General features: G+C 40.5%; 1 protein-coding gene across 1 annotated transcript; it reads right to left on the reverse strand.

Moving 5' to 3' along the window:
• Positions 1-15095: 15095 nt before the first annotated feature.
• TIGD5 (tigger transposable element derived 5) lies at positions 15096-19448 on the reverse strand. The gene has a single exon (XM_033933044.1). The coding sequence runs from the start codon at positions 18979-18981 to the stop codon at positions 17248-17250; it is 1734 nt and encodes a 577-aa protein (XP_033788935.1). The 5' UTR covers positions 18982-19448; the 3' UTR covers positions 15096-17247.
• Positions 19449-20531: the final 1083 nt, after the last annotated feature.

Raw genomic sequence — 20531 nt, forward strand, 5'->3', positions numbered from 1 at the left:
TTTAAATAAAGTTCCTAGACAAGTTCCTAGAGCTCCAATTCTGAATCAGTCCCTTAAAAACAGCAAAAATTATCTAATTTCTAAATACCCATTTTAAGTCCTGCTGCCCAAGCACAAACAGGGACACCTCAAGACATTAATTCATCTCTTCCACCTGCTTCAGGGTTTTAAGCATGAGAGTGCCTCTATTTTACAAGCAGTGGATATTCCTCCAATATTGCCACAGCAACCTGTCTCGGGAGAATTAACTCAAATACAGAGCTCCCCAGGCTTTTCAAATTCTCCCTGGTCTAAGCAACAAGCAGAGTATGTTCTTCTTAGGAATCCAAATCCCCTTCCTGTCATCATCTCTCCCTCTGATTCACAGACAGCATACTTCTGAGGAATTCTTTTATACCAAATTTATTTTAAAAATTTATACTGAGCATACCTTGGGAGGTAATATAAATGATTTCAGGTCCATATGGTTGAGTTTAGTGAAAGGTTACAGATCAGCCATTTCATGTTCGAGTTCTTTCAGTACCCAGGAATGTATCCCATCCGGTCCAGGTGATTTATCACTCTTTATCTTGTCGATTTGTCTCAATTTTTTTTCCAGGTTCACTGAGATTTCTTTCAGTTCCTCTGCATCATTACCCTTAAAACACATTTCCATTATAGTGTTTTCTAATTTCCATCACCTTGCGCTTAAGACTACTGCAATATGCTACTCTCAGGCCTTTTGCTTAGCCATTTCACTCCCGTCCAGAATTCAGCTGCATGACTTATATTCTGGGAGAGCCGCTATACTCATGTTACCCCTACTTCATTGGCTTTCCATCCATTTCTGAATACAATTCAAACTCCTTTTACTGACCTACAAATTGTACTCACTATCTCCCTATCTCCCCCTATGATTCCCCCCGTGAGCTCCACTCAGCTGGTAAGTCCCTCCTAACTGTGCCCTTCTCTTCAACTGCCAACTCCAGATCCATCCCTTCTGCGCCATATGCTTGGAACAAGCTGCCCAAATACCTACGGCGGGCTCTGTCTGTGGTAGGGTTCAAGACCCAGTTAATAGCCCACCAAGTGCTTATGACTCCTAACTCCTCTCACCTTGGGCTCTGCATCCCCAACCCTATATGTCATGTCTGTCTGTCCAAGCTAGATTTTAAGATCTGAGCAGGAACATCTATGTCAAAATGTACAGCGCTGCAAACGCCTTTCAGCGCCATATAAGTGATTAGTAGTAGTAACTTCATCATCTTTCCCTTCATATGTGGGATTTCTGACCGTTCCCCTTAACTGAATCCATGACATCCTGTTTGTCTGTCTTGTCTGTTTAGATTGTAAGCTCTTTGGAGCAGGGACTGTTTTCTTATTCTTTGTGACTTTGTACAGCGCTGTGTAGAAATAATTCATAGTAGTAGTGTGAAGAGTTTCAGTCTTTGGGAAGCAGAGCTGAGCTTGTGATGTCATAATGCCTCATTCCACCAATAAGAGCCAACCTCATCAGTGATGTCACAATGGCTTGATTGTCCTGCACTCCCCTCTGCCCTCCAACCCAGCCAGCAGATTAACTGTATCCATGACATCCTGTTTGTCTGTTTAGATTGTAAGCTCTTTGGAGCAGGGACTGTTTTCTTTGTGACTCTGGACAGTGCTGTGGGTGTCTGGTAGCACTATAGAAGTAATCCATAGCAGTAGTGTGAAGAGTTTCAGTCTTTGGGAAGCAGAGCTGAGCTTGTGATGTCATAATGCCTCATTCCACCAATAAGAACCAACCTCATCAGTGATGTCACAATGGCTTGAGTGTCCTGTACTCCCCTCTGCCTTCCAACCCAGCCAGGAGATTAACCCTTCCCTTTAACTGTATCCATGACATCCTGTTTGTCTGTCTTGCCTGTTTAGTTTGAAAGCTCTTTGGAGAAGGGACTTTTCTTATTCTTTGTGACTGTGCAGTGCTGTGTACGTAGTAGTATATTTGTTATGGTTCCCGCTGATTTTTTGTTAGATTGAGTTCCCTAAAACAAAGCACCAGCTCCTCCCCCACCCCATGAATAAGATGTGGACTTTTGTAAGGGGCTGCATGGATTGAGAGGCATCCTGAGAAAAGGACTTTACGCCTGTCTTACCTATAACACTGGTCAACAACAACAACAAAGTTTTTCTTTGCTACTGCGAACGTAAGAAGTGTTCTTAGTTAATTTAATGACGCCGATTTCAGATCTGTAATTGAAATTCAGCAGATCAGGTTTCTGAGATACACGTTACTGATTTTTTAGACAGTTTGCCATATCGGCACAATATTGCGAGTATGAACTGTGTCCCACCAAACTTCTGTTAAGGAGTTTACTCTGAAAACAAACAGGAAGACAATAAAGAGACGTGTTACAGCATAGATTTAAACCTCACTTAACTCACACAATTCTGCTTTCTCTTTGACAGTATTTCTCAAAAAAGTCACTACATGTAAAGACTAATAAGCATGGATTTCAGCTCACTGTTAATCAATTTGCATATCCAAATAGAACTCTGCTCAGAGACACGAAGGCTGATCTCTCCGCCTCACCACCCAATCATTGCAGTGTTCAATGCAAAGTTACTCCAGGTTGCATACTTGTTAATTATTGCATTGCTAGCCACTACAGCTATGCTAAGACTTCTTTCAAGTAGTTTAATGAAGCAAAAAAATATTAGAACTTAGCTTTGAATAAATGACTGGTTCCGACGTGCCACGTTTCGGTACTGCGTCAGGGAACCGACAAACAAATACAGTTTAGAACTGGAGGTGAAGACTCACTAAATATTAGACACGGTTTAAACTTGTTTCTTCTTATAGATCTTGAGTTAGCAGGTGAGGTTGGTTTTCATCCACTTCAGGTTCATTCGACTCCTTCACCGCAGCAGAGGCGCATTCTTCATCTGAACTTTCGGTACCTTGTGCTGCAGATGTGGAAAGAGGAACTGGAACTGGATTCTCCGAGTCATGAGGAACGGGTTTAATTGCTGACGGGCAATCAGGATACACAAGTTTTGATTTATTCCTCTTTATGAGGGATAATTTGTAGGCTTATGCCACACCAGCGAAAGGCATCATCTCCCATTTCCCATTCAGCTACTGTGTTAATTCGGAATAGGAGACATGAGGTGCCCACGCTTTACCTTGGTCGCCAAATTTTACAGCCAAAATAATGCTTGTATGCACTTTGAAGTCTGCTGGACAGACTCTTTTGCTGATCTTGCACAGTAAATTGTCCACAGACATAACAGAAATTATCAGGATGGTTAACACAACCTCATCTGTTCATAATAATTATATCTTTGACAAAAACAAACAAAATATTAAAAAAAAAAATCAGTTAGAAAAAGCAGCACAATCACTTTTTAGTATAAACTTTCAAATTACTGGTATATGTGATTGAAGAGCTCTCCTAAAATACAATATTGCATCAGAGAAAAAATTAAATAGCAATGCTTCATGGTAGCGTTATTGACAAAAATGATATAAACACAAAGTGACGCATAACTTAAAAACAGGATGTGATAGGCAAAAACTGTTTTCAAATTTAGAGTTAGCATGTGGCCCTTGTTAAGGTACAGGTGGCAGAACTCCAGTAACAAAATGGTTGTTGACCAGTGTAATTTATAAACCAATCCCATTCTATCAAATGATCATCTGGTTGAACTTCAATTTTAAATGTGGTCTACTAAAACATCTCAATTAATAATAATAATAATAATTTTATTTTTATATACCGCCAATGCCATGAAAAGTTTGAGGCGGTTTACAACAAGAAGCGCTGGACAATCAGCGAAAAGGTCAACAATTTAAAGAGCTCTATACAATCTTATATAATGGAAGAAGTAGAAAGCTATAAAGTTCTTAAGGTTAATGGTTGAATTTGCAGTGCTATGGAATTCTTAGTTTACAAATTGATTGAACAAACTCGATTTTACCAATTTTCTAAAATTGAGGTAGGTTGAGGAGTGTGAGATAATGTTACTCAGCCAATGGTTCCATTTGCCTGCCTGGAAGGCGAGGGTTCTGGCCAGGAATCTTTTATAGTGGCAGGCCTTTATTGTTGGGTAGGTGAATAGATGTATTCTTCGTGTGGGTCTATTAGAACTTTAAAAATGATTTTAAGAGTGCTCAGTGTGATATCTTATTCAAAACCAGCAGATTGTGAGAATAAAGATATATAATCCTTGCATCATTGCACTCACCTCCCTACCAGCCCTAGACAATTCAAGCAAACTTATAATCAAAAATGTAGATAAATGAATACTTAGCTGAATTCACTGAATGTCAATTCGGTTGAAAGATATTATGAAGTTCACCACTCATGAATAAGTTTGCTCAGACAGATTTTTATCTTGAAAGGCTGTTCATTGATGATAGTTAATTTGATGCAATGAATTCTTCCATGTTGTTATTCCGTTTGTTAAAGCTGGTTACGAAATAGTGTAGAATATAGTGAGCCTTCACCACAACCATAAAATCCAAATAGCAAATCAATGTGTAGCTAAAATATCTTGATTTAAAAACTCAAGCAAAGTGTCCAACATTTCCTCAACACCGATCGTGTTTCGCTAATAATAGCGTCATCAGGAAGAAAAAAACTAAAAATAAAGCAAAGAATAATAATAAATGTGTTGTAGTTGTAGAATATCCGAAAAATATTTTGAAAAAAGTTTCTAAAAAGTTAGTAATGAATTACCTTCGGGTCTCCCAAAAGAACGATCACGCCATCTGGGATGTTTCAGTAAATGAGCCGAATCAACGTGTGACGTACAAACGTCACATCATATAGGAGTCGTCAAAAGGTCACATGATATACTGCGTGCTAATAATCTATTAAGACCTAATGACTGATATTTACCTAATGGTCCATTCTATTTCTCTATTGAGACCATTAGGAGTCACAGAATTCCAAGTGTAGATTAGCTGTTGTTCATGATATAACAGAATGTGAGAGATATCACCCTGCCTATTGAATTTAAATTGCCTGATTACACAAAATTTAAGATCATTTAAAGAATGGCCGGCTGAAGACCAATGATCTGTTAAAGGAGCTTCAAGTTTATTAGTCCTAATACTGCTCAGATGTTCCGCTATTCTTAATTTAATGGGTCTTTTAGTTTGACCTATATAAACCTTATTACATGGACAAAAAATCCCATATATTACCTGAGAGGTATTACAATCAGAATGACCCCGCAAATAATAGATTTTATTAGTATTAGGTATCTTAATGTGATCAATAGTTAAAGAATGGCTACAATATTTACATCTGCCACAACTTGTATGTCCCATGGGTCCAATAGGATCTTGATCTATAGGATTAATATTGAAAAATTCACCTAGATTCTTACTTCTCTTATATGCAAACATCGGGATTTCTGCAAAAACTGGATGAAAGCTAAGTATGTTCCAATGTTTATATATAATTTTTTGTACATGAGAAATTTTACTAGAAAATGGCAATACACAAGTCATTCTTGAATTGATTTGATCAGACTTATTACTAGGTAACAAAAGCCAATCTCGATTAGCGTTCTTAGCCCTCTTGTGTGCAACTTTGATACATTTTTTCTTATAGCCCCTATCACGAAAACGTTGACTCATTGCTCTTGCTTGATGATGGTAATCAACAGGTGAGGAACATAAGCGTTTCAATCTAAGAAATTGACTGTGAGGTATGCTATTTTTCAATTTTTTTGAATGAAAACTTCTATAGTGAAGAATAGAATTTCTATCAGTATTTTTTCTGTAAATAGTTGAATGGAAATGGCCAGCTATGAGAGATATTTGAATATCCAAAAAATTAATTTTAGATTTATCCATATTGGCGGTGAACTTGATGTTACAGTCACACTCATTAAGCTGGTTCACAAATAAATCTACTTCCTCCAAAGTGCCTTTCCATATAAAAATGATATCATCAATAAATCTCTTCCAAAATAAAATCTTGGAGAAGAATGCTGAATTATATATGTATTTGTCTTCAAATTGGGCCATAAATAAACATGCCACGGCTGGAGCAACTGTTGCTCCCATGGCAACACCTTTACGTTGTATGAAGTATTGATTCTCATATACAAAATAATTATTATTTATTACTAATCGAGCCATAAACATTAAAAGGTCAAATTTATTGCCTACTTGTGATGATAGTAACAAATACTTTTCAATAATTTGTAGAGCTGCTTGTTGGGGTATACTAGTATATAAAGACGTTATGTCCAATGTAACCAATATAAGATCCTCTGTATTAATCGAAGAAAAATCCAAATCCTGAATTTGTACTAATAAATCCATAGAGTCTCTAATATAGGAGCGAATGGACAGCATGAACGGTTGTAAATAAAAATCAATATACTGTGATAGAGGTTCTAGTAAAGATCCACAACAAGATACTATAGGTCTCCCTGGTGGATTGTTGTATGATTTATGTATTTTCGGGAGAAACCTAATCATCGGTACTGAAGGATATTTACAGTATAGATATTTAAATTCTTTGGATGATATGATGCCATCAGTATTGGCTTGACAAAGAGTAGTATATATAACCCGTTGAAGATCTTTAGTCAAATCATTCTCCACCTGTTGATAGACTGTTGAATCAGAAAGTTGACGTCTAGCCTCTATATGATATGTTTCCGTATCCATGACTACAACTCCTCCCCCTTTGTCAGCACGTAAAATTTTTATAGAACTGTCATGCGTCAAAGTATTTAAAGCTGTTCTTTGTGCTCGTGTCAAATTATGATATTGTTTATGATTAATTGTCTCCATTGTTGCCATATCCCTTAATACCAATTTTTCAAAAGCACCAATCATGTTGTCTACGGGACCTGGAGGAACCCATGTTGAAGGGACATGATGAGAGTCTGTAAAAGAAGGTTCTTCTTGAGATTGCATATTAGTTTGGCCAAAAAATAATTTTAATTTCAATGATCTAAAGAATTTGTGTAACCAGGCTTGAGTGTCATACGAGTCATAGTAGGAAAATGGAACAAATGACAAGCCCAATTGTAACAATGATATTTCTGAAGGAGTTAATATTCTTGATGAAATATTAAATACCAATGTTACCGATTCTTGTTCAGTTTGCGTGGTTTGAGTTTGTTCTGAATACCCGGATCTGTTTGTTTTTCTGTTGACGTTGTTAAACGTAAAAAAGAATCAGGAATAAGTGGTATTGAATCCGATTTTGAACCTATTGATTTCATTCCATCACTAGATGATTCACTAGAAGAATTGATAAATGTGATGTGTTTCTTGTTAGGGCGATTACGTCTTGATTTTCTATTTTTGTCCATCCATGGGTATATATAACCTTTAGTATAATCCAATTCGTCCCTTTTAAACTTAGCTATTTTTTGTTTGCGGATATCCGTTTGATATACTTCCATAGCTTTAAAGTGATAATGAGTTTCAAAATCTTCTGAATTCTCCACTTTTTTTGATATTTTCTAATTTTTCAAGTAATTCCAATTCTAAATCTTTGATAATAGTATCAAGATTATCAATAGTTAGTAGCATTAGATCTAAACCACACTGGGTCAGTAACGCGTTCCATTTTTCCACATATTGTGGATTATTGAGGAACCTAGGTTCCTTATATAATCTCAGTCCCCTTGGGATTCTTTGAGTATGACAATATTCTAATAATGTTGCTGAATGCATCTGTTCTCTAATTAATGTTCTATGTAATTTGACTATATTAGTCCAATCATCTGTATTGGTTTCATGGGCTCCTATTAAAAGACGTGTACCACTCATTAATTGGGTGATTCTCACAATCTGCTGGTTTTGAATAAGATATCACACTGAGCACTCTTAAAATCATTTTTAAAGATTTATAATTATTGTTTACTATATAAATTCACTTTATGAGTTATATTGTTTAAATTGTGAATTGAGTTTATAGATTTATTCTCCAACCTATTTAGATTTTGATTTTCTATTAGAACTTGCCAGATTAAATTGGGAAACTAGGTAAGTGGGGGCCAGACCCCACTAGGTAAGTGTGCTGCAGAGGTTATAACTACAGCCTCAGAACCTTAAGGGTGTGGGTTCAAACCCATGCTGCTCCTTGTGACCCTGGGTAACTCACAACCCCCCTCTCCATTGCCCTAGGTACATTAGATTGTGAGCCCACTGGGCAGACAGGGAAAATGCTTGAGTATCTGAATTAATTTATGCAAACTGTTCTGAGCGCCCCTGGGAGAATATAGAAAATTGAATAAATAGTGTGAAAAGTTTCAGCCTCTGATAACCAGAGCTGGTATTGTGACATCATAATGCCTCATTCCACCAATAAGAGCCAACCTCATCAGTGATGTCACAATGGCTGGATTGTCCTACACTTGGATCCCTTTTGCTACATTTTGATTTCTAGAGTGGTGCAGTGGTTAAAGCTACAGCCTCAGCACCCTGAGATTGTGGGTTCAATCTCACACTGCTCCTTGTGATCCTGGGCAAGTCACTTAATCCCCCCATTGCCCTGGGTTCATTAAATAGGTTGTGAGACCACCTGGATAGACAGGGAAAAAAGTTTGAATACCTGAATAAATTAATGTAAACCATTCTGAGCTCCCCTGGGAGAACAGTATAGAAAATGGAATAAATAAATACTATTTCATACATGTTCCTCTGAGCCCAATACCTTCAAGAAGTTTCAGACTTCCACAGGAGGTCACCAATCACACCACGCGTACAGACTAAAACTGTTCACATAAATCTTGGATCATACAATAGAGGACTTGAGACTGTCCGACTAGAACTTTTCTTTCTATATCATGTAAATGATTTTCTTATAATTTTGTGTTTGATCTGACAATCTTTCTGTACAAAATGTTTTGATTTTGTTAAGAATTTTAAAATGATAAATAAAGAATAATAAAACTGTTCACATATCTGTACTGAACATAGTCTCCTTGATGAGGGGGATAATCATTGTTTTAGATGGGAATTCCAATTCATGATTGCCGACCCCCTGTGGAATGTGTTGCACTTTGTTGAGTTGCAGATTTCAGTAATTTAACAAATGAATGAGAGTAGTTGCTGTAATTGAATCCTTTGCAAGAGACCTGAGGTAATGCAAGTGTCTTGCAAATTGGACCACAGCATTTCATTGCGGGATGCCCTTGCAGGTGCAAGCACACAATGAAAACAGAAGGGGACATGTGGTGCTCCTGCCTCAGGAGTCTATAAACAAATTAAAAATACTTTCCGAGACATTTAAATAAAAATAACATTACGGCCAGAAGATATTGAGCACTACAGGTCGCCTTCTCTGCTTTCTTTGTGTTTCTACTGTAATAAGGTAGGATCTCCTGTTTGGGTGCAAGAAAAGAACATGTATACTGTGGTTTGTGTTTGTCAGTGAGTGGGTGATGGTTAGAAATGAAGGACTGCCTATTTATATCTGTGTAGGAATCCAAATTTCTGGATAACAGCCTGAGCTTTAAGTTAAGAATAGATTTAAACAAATACAAAAGATTTTTTTCCTGCCCTACAATAATAAAACCAGGTAGATTTACCCAAGGTAAAATCCTGAGATCTTTTCCATATATTGATAGCCAGTAGCAAGGAAGTGGGGTTCACTTGTCATGTAGAAAGGGATGGTTTAAATAATAGAACATTTATGTCTACATTAAGAAAATGGAAACTAGAGTGTAGGGTTTTTCCTGTAAAAAAACTGAGAACTGCAGTTCCCAAGAGGCATTGGTGCAATGTCAACAGGACTAAGCTTGGGGAAGAGTGGAAAAAACGACTGGCGATTCAGCGGCCACCATTTCTGTAATGAAGTCTGGGGCAGATTGATTTCTCTAAGATTTTGGGAATCCTTTTCGATTCCTCTCTTACCTTTAAGGATCAAATAAATTCTTTGGTCAAGAAATGCTTTTTCAGTTGACAAATGCTGAGGAAGGTTAGATCTCTTTTCCATCCACACCAATTTGACCATGTGACTCCTTTGCTGTTGAGCCTTCATTGGCTCCTGGTTTATCTCAGGATTACATTGAAATGTGCATGCGTTACATGGTATTTTCACTCCTCTGGTCCCTCTGCTATGGAACATTTCTAGATTTTCCTATGCTAGAGGTGCTCAACAATTCAAACTCTCTCTTCCATCTAGAAAAGGAATTAAAGGAGTCAAGAACTTTAGCCTTTCTTTGGCTTTCAAATTTTCTCAATTATGGAACGAACTCCCTTTAACTTTGAGAAGCCCTAACCCTTTCCTATTCTTCCGTAAATCTTTAAAAACTTTGTTATTCGCTAAACACTTCGAAAATTCACCCTCTTGTAATTCTTGTTGCTTTCTTTTTTTTTAACTATTGTCAACCGAGTCGAGCTTCCTCTGGTTGATGACCCGGTATATAAAGTTGTGGGTTCAAAGCCTGTGCTGTTCCTTGTGACCCTGGGTAAGTCACTTAATCCCCCCATTGCCCCAGGTACATTAGATAGATTGTGAGCCCACCAGGACAGATGTGAAAATACTTGAAGGACCTGCATGTAAACTGCTTTGAGTGTGGGTGTAAAACTACATAAAGGCGGTATCCAAGTCCCAACCCCTTTCCCTAATGTCATAGTGCCTCATTCCACCAATAAGAGCCAACCTCATCAGTGATGTCACAATGGCTTCATTGTTCTATACTTGTCTCACTTCTGCTATTATATTAGAGAGTGTGATGCAGTGGTTAGAGCTACAGCCTTAGCACCCCCACCCTGCTCCTTGTGACCCTGGATAAGTCACTTAATCCCTCCATTGCCCCAGGTTCATTAGATAGATTGTGAGTCCACCAGAACAGATAGGGGAAAAATGTTTGAGTACCTGAATGAAAACTACTTAGTATTTGTGTTCCACTTATCTAACATAAATAAATATAGATTGCAACTGCCTCCTTCGCTCATTCTGCATTCTGTGACAATGGAAGGACAATCCTCAAGACCTTGTTTCAACTCTGTTAAGTTCAAGAAAAATATCGCGTTTGCAACTTCCAGAGAAGCCCATCTGCTAGTTACTTCATTCACCACAGCCTGCCAAAACATCGAGCTCATAAACCACACAGGACCTAGGGGGACATGAGTTCGGGTAAGGATTATGCTTGGAATCGGTAGCTATTTAGACTTTGGCAAAGCTTTATGGCTTGATATGGGAAGGGGGTGGGGTTAGGGATGAGCCACATACTCATGTGCTAATGAGAAAACCAACAGAAACTGGAGAAAGGTGGGGCTGTCCTTCCAGCAGTTTTCAAACCCTTGTACTGTGTATGTTCTGCTCTCTAAAAACTACAATTCAAATAAGAACTGTTCACTGATCTACAGTACTTTCAACTTGAAAGAATAATTAGAGACCTAATCAGTAATTACAAAACCACAAAATCTTGCTTGCCTACACCTTCACGCCCTTTTTACAAGAAGTTCAAATTACCTGGATTTTAGGTGAAATAGAGGCTCCTTGTGTCCAATCACAGTAGCAAAGCTATTTCTGTTAGAATAGATGAATTTAAAGAAAAAGGTCTAAAGATGTTAAAAGCACTCCAGGATAGTTATTCTAAAGTACAGATCAGGGGCAGACAATCTCAATATGTCTGAATATCCCTAGGGGAGACTGTAAAAATGGAAACCGTCTGATCCCATCAAATTAACTTCAATCAGACCATTCCTCCAAAACAAGTAGCCATAAGTTAAGAAAATTGCTGAGGAAGTGAAGATTACTTGTTTTTAAAAGAACTGCAGATGTCTCTGTCTGAGACGGGGCAAAATTCTGACAGTTCTATGTGGCTGGCCCAGGAAGTCACAAAGTGGCAGATCTCTGGGGGCGATAAACCCTGCATTTCTATTTTTGTTTGATAATGATTGTCATGTTTAATTATGAAAATCTTGGAGGGGGTGGGGGGTTTGTAAGGATGATTCATCTTTGCTATACAACAAATCAAGACTGTGCCGCATATGGTGTGCTGCATCCACTTGAGACCACCCATCTGTTGCCTTGCACCGCTGAGACCAAAGCGGACATATTGGTCTCAATGCTGAGCATCATATGTGACTTTATTTAATTAATTTGATCATACCTTATACTCCACTTCTCCCATCACAGAGGGCAATACAATGAAAAATATTAAAACCCAAAAGTAACATAACATACAATAAATGTAAAACTCCAAAAGCTTTATGAAAGTCTAGCTTTTTCCTAAAAGTCAGCGCATGGCCAGCTGCTGAGAGACACTGGTCCTGTCTGGACTCATCAGGCATAATTCAGTCGAGAATTAGAAACTCTCTGTAGGTGACACATGGGTAACAAATTTCATAGCATCCCTGATCTAATTTAGACCATGCATCTCATGAGATTTAACCCTAAACAGAAACTACACCAACTGCTCATTGAGTAACAGGTAAAAAGCTCAGCTGCTGCATTTTAAGATACCAGCCACATAGTCAGAAACTCCCAAATAAACAATTACAGTAATTCAGGATTTACTAGAACCAGAAATTTAAAACAAAAGACAGCATATGGAGGTGAAGGTGAAGATTTATCAAGTGAGACTTTTTGATTTCTTATTTTTAATTACCATTTAAATATTCTGTAATTGTTCTTTCACACAGTGAAATAAACTCCTACTTCAATATATTTGAAAATGTAATTTTCGCACAATGTGAAACATCTACAAGGCTGAGACTAACAGGACAGACTGGATGGGTCAGATAGGCTTTCTCTCTGGTTGCCAATTAGAGAATGACACAGTGACAAAATTCATCACCGTTCCCGTCCCCGCGGATAACCATGGGAAATAATCCCATGTCATTTTCTAGTGTCTATCTCAACCTCGGTCCTTCTACACCTGCATTCTTCAAAGCAAAGCTTGCGGGTCAGTGTTTGTGGCCATTCATACTCTGATTCTTATGTGAGCCAAGGATAATGAAGCCATTGTGACATCACTGATGTGATTGGCTCTTAGGCAGTGGTGGAATGAGGCATTATGACATCACAATATCTGCTCTGGATACCAGAGACTGTCATTCTGTAGTGTCTGTTTCAACCTCAGTCCTTCTACACCAGCATTCTTCAAAGCAAAGCTTGCGGGTCAGTGGTTGTGGCCATTCATGCTCTAATTCTTCCTTCTCTCCTTAAAGAATGACATGAAGATGGTTTCCTGCGGTTATCCACGGGGACAGGAACGGTGATGAATTTTGTCACCGTGTCATTCTCTATTGCCAATTAGACAAATCCAGCAACCTTATCTTTTTAAGGAAATATTGAAGGCTGCAACAGGCCAATGTACTTGCTTCCCCCCTTAATTCCAATATAATTAAACAAAATATAGACCAGTTAATATATTTTGGATTTACTTATTTTTTCCCCTAAACCTTCACCCATGTGCATGCACACAACAGGTACCAAGAAAACACACACACAAAAGTCCCCCAAAGCTTGTGAAAAAACTGCTTTCTCATGCTGAATTGATGTATCAATTAAACACTCAAAGCAGAAATAGTAGCAATAAATAAAGACAGTAAATGACATAATTTAGTTTGCAGGTAAAACAAAAGTTAATCATTAAGCTACCCTTTTTATTTTAGCTTCCAAGGTGATACCAGTGTTTAAAGTCTTAGACCCCCCCCACCCCCTGTTTTGAACATAATAAAGAAATTTGGAAACTGCTGAGCCTTACCAGGTACTTCAAGCAGACTCACGGACCTGCAGAAGAAGCATGACATGAACCGAAAAACACAGATAACAGATTTAAAAGCCAGGTGACAGCTGCTTATAAAAAGTGCACCCCTTTTATTCAAAAGAATGGAAATGTACAAGAGCAGAAAGATAGAAGATGTAAAAAACCAGAACAAAAAGATAATGAAGCCTTCAAAGTTGATATTCAGAGGACTCAGGATAGCACAACATGATTTCTGGGCCTAGTTAAGGAAATATGAGCCCAAAGCAGCATTTTAGAGAGAGGAACCTGGAAGCTCTGATCAGTTTCTGCAGGATGGCCTTCAGCCACATTTTACACCCAAGCTGTAAACCTGATGGAATGTTAACGTGGTCACGGAGCTTCCGAGCTGGCTAAAGTAGTGGCCACTAATAGCCTAGGACAGTCTCTCTCAAACACAGTGGTGTGCCCCAAAGAGATTCCAGAATTTTACATTATTTTTAAAAATGCCCTTCATAAGTACACTTCCCCCTCTGAATCCGCGGTTTCAGCATCCGCGGATTCGGTTATTCGCGATTTTTAAACAAAAAAATCCATTTTAATTTTTTGGGCTATTTTAATCCCTGTAAGCCCCCCTTAAGCCTTACCTGGTGGTTTAGCAGGTTTTGGGGGGCAATAGCGATCTTCCCATGCTCCTGCCCCTGCAGATCGCTCATAGGAAATGGCTGCTTTGAGTGCCCGTAGTCTCGAGACTACGATGGGCGCTCAAGGCAGCCATTTCCTATGAGCAATCTGCACGGGGCAGGAACGTGGAAAGATCACTCCTGCCCCGAAATCCCGCTAGACCATCAGTTAAGGCTTAAGGGGAGGGGCTTACAGGGCTTAAAATAGCCAGGGGGGAAACGGGGGTTAGGGGCAGAACTGGCCCGAATATTATTCATGGTTTTTTAATATTCGTGGGCTGGCTCTGCCCCAACCCTCGTGGATATGGAGGGAGAAGTGTATACACTAGAATAGATGACATGTACGTCGTGCATGCAAGAGTCTGTCAATATTATGAGCATCTGCATGTGTAAGGATACAACCACCCAGAGAAGCATCATTCTATGATGTGATTGGTCCTTGAAAACTAACCACGAATAATTTTTTGTTTTAATGCAGTAGTTATCCTAACTTGAGCAGCAAAGCAATCAAGGCTTTGTTACTGTTTAGATCTTCTTATCTTTGCGAACTTGGATTTTCAGCTCTGACAGAAATTAAATTGAAAAAAAAAAAAAGAGATGGTGGATGATGAAATACTTGTTGCTTGTCAACTATCGGGTCGCATTTTTAGTTAATTTGCACTCAAAACCAACTCACCCATCGCATTGATTAGCAATTCTATTCTACTTTAGTTTTACCATTTTTACAATTGCTCATACATAGCTTAAAGAACTTTAAATAAATTAACTCTCAAATTTAATTTTTTGTTGGTTTTGCAATTTTATAATCAAATAAAAACATTTGCTCTGTTTAGTATGCCAGAGCTAAAAAAGGTTTGAGAGACACTGGCCTAGGGAGATGCCTGACATATTATAAAGCAAGCAGGAATCTCCAGAGCAACCCCAAACCTGGAAAATTAGTAACAACTTTTGAATGAAAAGGTTCATGTCAATCATACTAGGTTCTATATAGAGTCCTGAAGTAAGATACTATACAAGTACCATTAGGAAGAAAGTTTTTTCTTCCCCTCCACTCAACATGAAATCATAACCTTATCTAGGTGTTAAGCTGATGAGTCTTAAAACCCTTTTTTCGCACAGAAGCAAAAGCTTGTGTGATAAGCCATTCTTTGATACGGTATTAAGCAAACGCGTTCCAAAATAAACGAAGCATTTCTTTTTAACCCACGTAAACTGTAGACACTGCCCCAAAAAAGCCTGAAGCTCTTTGAGCTTGGAGGTTTGCTGTGAGGAATAGTTAGATCTGACACAATTATTTTTTTGATAAAAACATATAGCACATCCTCTTCTGCTTAGGTGAGGATGTTAAGAGATGACATGAGAAATGTGTGCTAAAGGGAAACCTACTTCATTTCTACTTCCTAATAACTTCTACTACATTCATCTCAAGCTCTGACATGGTTTTTCTAATCAATAAACTAACTAGCATCTTGGCTAGCTAAAAGATCAACCCCAGAGGTTTTCCAATAAGTTTTTCAAAAGGCCACTGTAAGACTTCGAAAGGAAAGAATAGATCATAAAGGAATAATCTATTTGAAGTCTTTGACATTTTAAGTGCCTACGCACAAATTAAAAATAAAAACAGAAAACGGCTGTTACCCTACAGATATAAACCCTATCACACTGCTACTTCTGATAGAAATGTTTGATGGAGGCATTTGTGCTAAGACCCAAATGTCACAACAAAGTCAGGAGAACCTTCATAAGTCAAGACTTAATTTAATTTGAATTGAAAAAAAAAAAAAAAATTAGCTTATTTTTCATAAAATCACACTCTTTTGCTTGTTGTGCATTCGTAAAAGTGAAAAGAGTGTGATGTGACTACTTATAAAAAAAAAAGTTACAACGAAGGACAGAATTTCCCCATAGTTCATACTGTATAGTGCTCAGTGGCAGCTGGTGGACAGCAGATGCCTTTAACAAAGGGGGACTGCGGCTCGTTAGAAAACGCAACACTTTGTGAATACTCCACCCCTCCTGCAGTACTACAGCAAGGTCAACTGAACTTTGTACTTTTGCAAGAATCCTCTTCAACACTGGCTTCCCAAATGTCATCCAAATGCATTCCAGGCCTGGAAGGTGGCAAAAACAAGTGCTTTGAGATAGGAATGGGAACCCCCCTCCCCCAGAAGGCCGTTTTTAAGAATTCTTCCTCACAGCATGGAAGAAGGCTGGGACTGTGGCTAATATTTCCCACTTTCATTTCTCTCTCCATCTGCCCCTCATCCCCCCCCAACCTACCAGCCCACAAATCCACAAATACGCTTCCTGTGGGAAAAGAACTTCAGAATTTTAGAGAGGATAATGACATGTTAAAAACATAAATACAAAAATTAATTGCAAATATTTCCATTTCAAATCGACTCACACTACTTAATTCCCTCCCCTTGATTCTCTTTGGACTTCCCAGATAATGAGCGGCTGTAACGTGAGAAGCCCCCAGGTGTGTCAGAAGGTTTTCTTTGAAACCAGATCTTGGAGGAGAAACCATTAGGGGAAATAAGGATTTCAAAATCCTTCTAAAGTCATTTCTCTTTTTTACCACAGCAATTGGCTGTCATATGTGTCAAGTTTAGATTCCCCAAAACAGAACAGTTATCGGTACTAACAGCACAAATCTGCTACCCAAATATCAATGAAATAACATTCTTTTGGCTGCAGCCTATTTGCTACTATTAATTTCATGCCTTGCAATTGTTTTCTCTTAAAATAATAAAAGACTTCTGCATTTAGCAACATTTCTGTTGTCAGGAGCATTCTCTGATTCAGTCCATAACAAAAAGCTTTCCTTGTTCTCATCACCATTGATCCACAGCCACTGCTGGCTATCCAATGCATGAAAATGTACCGTTACAGAGAAGGGCAGAAAACATATGTGGAGCTACTGTACTGGATCCTCCTTAGAGGCTATTACTGGGAGAAGGGAGTACGGAGAGTGGCTTGGCACTTGGCTTGCCAGTTTCAGTCGCTGTGCTGTGGCTATAAGGGAGCGAAGCTGGACTAATTTCAGTGGCCCTACTTCCTGAGGATCCTGAGTCTCTAGCCAACGCAGGGCAGTTTCCAGTCCTTTAACAGCTTCACTTGCTGATGGCACAGGATCATCTTCTGTGCCATGCTCACTGCCCTCATCGTCGCCCAGTGTCTCCACAGCACTGGATGTGCTCATCGTGGATTCTGTTGTTTCCTGTGCCAACTCTTCCACAACGGGAATGGAATCGTCCAAGTGAACCCATTCAGCTACATCCTCAAGAGGCATGCGTTTGTAAGCCAATGCAGCCAGATTGGTCAAATCTGAAAACACTTTGCTGTACTCTTCCCCATCTGTCTCTGCAGCAGTGTTAGACTCAAAAGCAGCCCTCAGCCCAAATAGCCAGCACTTCTCAATGCTTCCTGCCTGGATCATGTTCCAGGATTGACCTGCAAGATAGATCATGTCCTTCAGCATGAAGGACTTAACAAAGTCACCAGGGGAGCTGTCACAGGACACAACCAACTTCAGAAGTTCCCGCTTGTAAAGCTGTTTAAAGGAAGAAATCACACTATGATCCATTGAGGGGATTTTGTTTCTTGACAGGAACAAAACACGAATGTTGCCATCTGGTGTTTGTAGCTCCTCATCAATAGGCTGCGCTGGGCATTGGTTGACCAGGAGAACAGCTTTTTGCTGGAGGCAGCATCTCCTCAAGTAACGTTTAACCCCTGGAACAAACTCCTCAAAGAACCATTCTCGTAACAGTTCAAAGGTCATCCAAGCATTTCTGCTATACCTATATGCAGCAGGGAATTTGTCCTGGTTATGATGCCGGAGACTGGATGGGTCCTGCAATTTTCCCACCACCAGAGGCTTAAGTTTGTGGTTACCTGTGAGGTTGGCAGCAAGCAACACAGTGACTCGGTCTCTCACTTTCTTGAACCCATCTATCAGCTTTGCATGTCTTATTTCTTGAATGTGATCAGGCAGCAGTTTCCAGTATAGTCCAGTAATGTTGGCGTTATAAATCTGTTCGTCCCCATACCCTCCATCGCTCATTGGAATTTTGGGTTGCTCTGGGAAGACAATAAAAGGTTCGATCTCGGTTGGTCTTGCTTCAGCCTCCCCGTAGATCCGCTGGCTTGATATGCCGTGCCTTTTCTGCCAACGCCAGAACCAACCATGACTGGCCTTAAAAGTGCATTCCTCTCCATAAATCTGCTTCGCAAAAGCTTCTGCCTGGGCTTGTATGATAGGGCCGGACAGCGGGATGCCTTGCTGGCGAAGGCTGATGAACCAAGTGTACACAGCTCTGTCGATCTCTTCCTCGTTGGCAAGGCGCATCTTCTTTCGGTGTGTGCCAACGTCGCCGCCCAACTGGTCCAGGAACCACCTCAGCTTCTGCTCATCTTTGAGCCAGCCCCGCAGCGTGCCTCCGGGCACCCCGAAATCCCGGCACACGCTGGCCTGCCTCTCGCCGCTCTTGACCCGCTCAATGGCCTGGAGCTTGTCCTTGATGGTGTACGCCTTGCGGAAAGCCATCTTCACCATGGTGGGCATGCACTCGGAATCGGCCAGGGCAGCGGGCATGCAATCTGCCTCCGTCAGCCTAGCTTCCAGCACTTGCCCACTTTCGCATGCCATAGCAAAGAGAAGAAGGAGAAAAGACTAGTAAGAAAGTGGACACGGAATGGGGCAGAGAAAGTGCTCTTTCCAGGCAGGGGCAAGGGCTGTGGGCTGCACACCGGCCCGGGGAGGCTCGAGACACCACAGCCCCCCCCGCCCTCCCCCGCCGGCTTCGAGGCTCCGTCTCCGGGGGGGGGAGGGGCAGCGCGGCGGCCCAGAGCGTTATAGCGAGGGGACGACACAGGCGCCCCCAGGGGGGCGTGCGTGGGGCAGGAGAGGAGGGGCGCCACTCTCTCTTTTGTCTCCTTTTTCCGCTCTCTCTCTCTCTCTCTCCTAGGACTTCAAAACCCGGGCGGTCCGAATGGCTGCGCGCATGCGCCCCGCTCACTCCTCCGCTGGCTCTCGGGGCTGGCCGGGAGGTTTGCGCCTGCGCACGCCGGGACTCCCACGCTCGCGGCGCGCGCCTGCGCCGGCCGGACGCGCTCGGAGCCTGCGCACTCGAGCTTTTCGGTCACACGCTGTCATTTGCATCTTTTTTTTTTTTTCTTTTGGAACGTTCTATATCTGTTCGTAGGGGAGCACCTCAGAATTCATTAAAAAAAATACATACACAAAGGCGGGAAAAGTTCTTTGACAACAACGGGTAGTTGAAGAAGACGGAAGCGGGCACGTCTGAAGTCTATCGCTGCTTCGTTCGGGGTTTAATGTGGGGAAAATCTGTTGGACATCAAGCGCCGCTCCCCCCCTCCCTGCTCGGCTCCGCTTGCTGTGGCCCGTCCCTGCCCGCTTTCCGTTTCCGCGCGTGCTCTCCCCTCCCGCTCTCTTTCCCTTCCCAAAGCGTGTGGCGTGCGAGGCGAGCTCCGGGTTGGTCTCCACTTCTGCGGCTGTACGAGTGAGTAAGGGGACCCGGACCCCCCCCCCCCGGGGGCTGTGTCTCACCTCCTCCTTCCTTGGCGCGCGACCCCTGACGCCCGGTAACGGTGGCAACGCAGACGCTTAGGGTCGCGTGCAAGGCGGACGAAAACGGTTGTAGAGTGCGAATAGCAAGCAATGGCGTAAGGGGGGGGGGGGAGAAGCTCCTTTGCAACACCTTCAGTTTTAGTTTAAACTAAACGACTTGTACTTAAACTCTACTCTTAATTTGCTGTAAACTCCCTGTATTTAACTACTGCACAGTCCTGTATGTCCAAACATTTAACCTATTGTACATCTTATTTGTCTAATTACTCTCCATTGTGTATGTTTATCTGTAGACCGTTCTGAGCTACTGGGAGGACGGGATAAAAATCTAAATGTGGTGCCTCACACAACGAACTTAATTGGTTCCAGGAGCAAGTTTGTTATGCGAAAAGTTCATTATGTGAAACGCGTTTTCCCATAACAATACATGTTAAAAAAAATTATTCGTTCTGTAGCATAAAATATGCTAAGATGACATAAAAAAAGATAAATTTTTTGTTATTATTTTTATTTAGATACATCTAAAAACATAATTTTTTTTTAAAAAAACACACATTTTTTAAATTTTAAGACAGATTAAGTAGAGTCTACCGAATCTTGCACATCTT

The sequence above is a fragment of the Geotrypetes seraphini genome, chromosome 2, assembly GCF_902459505.1.
Source record: "Geotrypetes seraphini chromosome 2, aGeoSer1.1, whole genome shotgun sequence".
NCBI classification, from domain to species: Eukaryota; Metazoa; Chordata; class Amphibia; order Gymnophiona; family Dermophiidae; genus Geotrypetes; species Geotrypetes seraphini.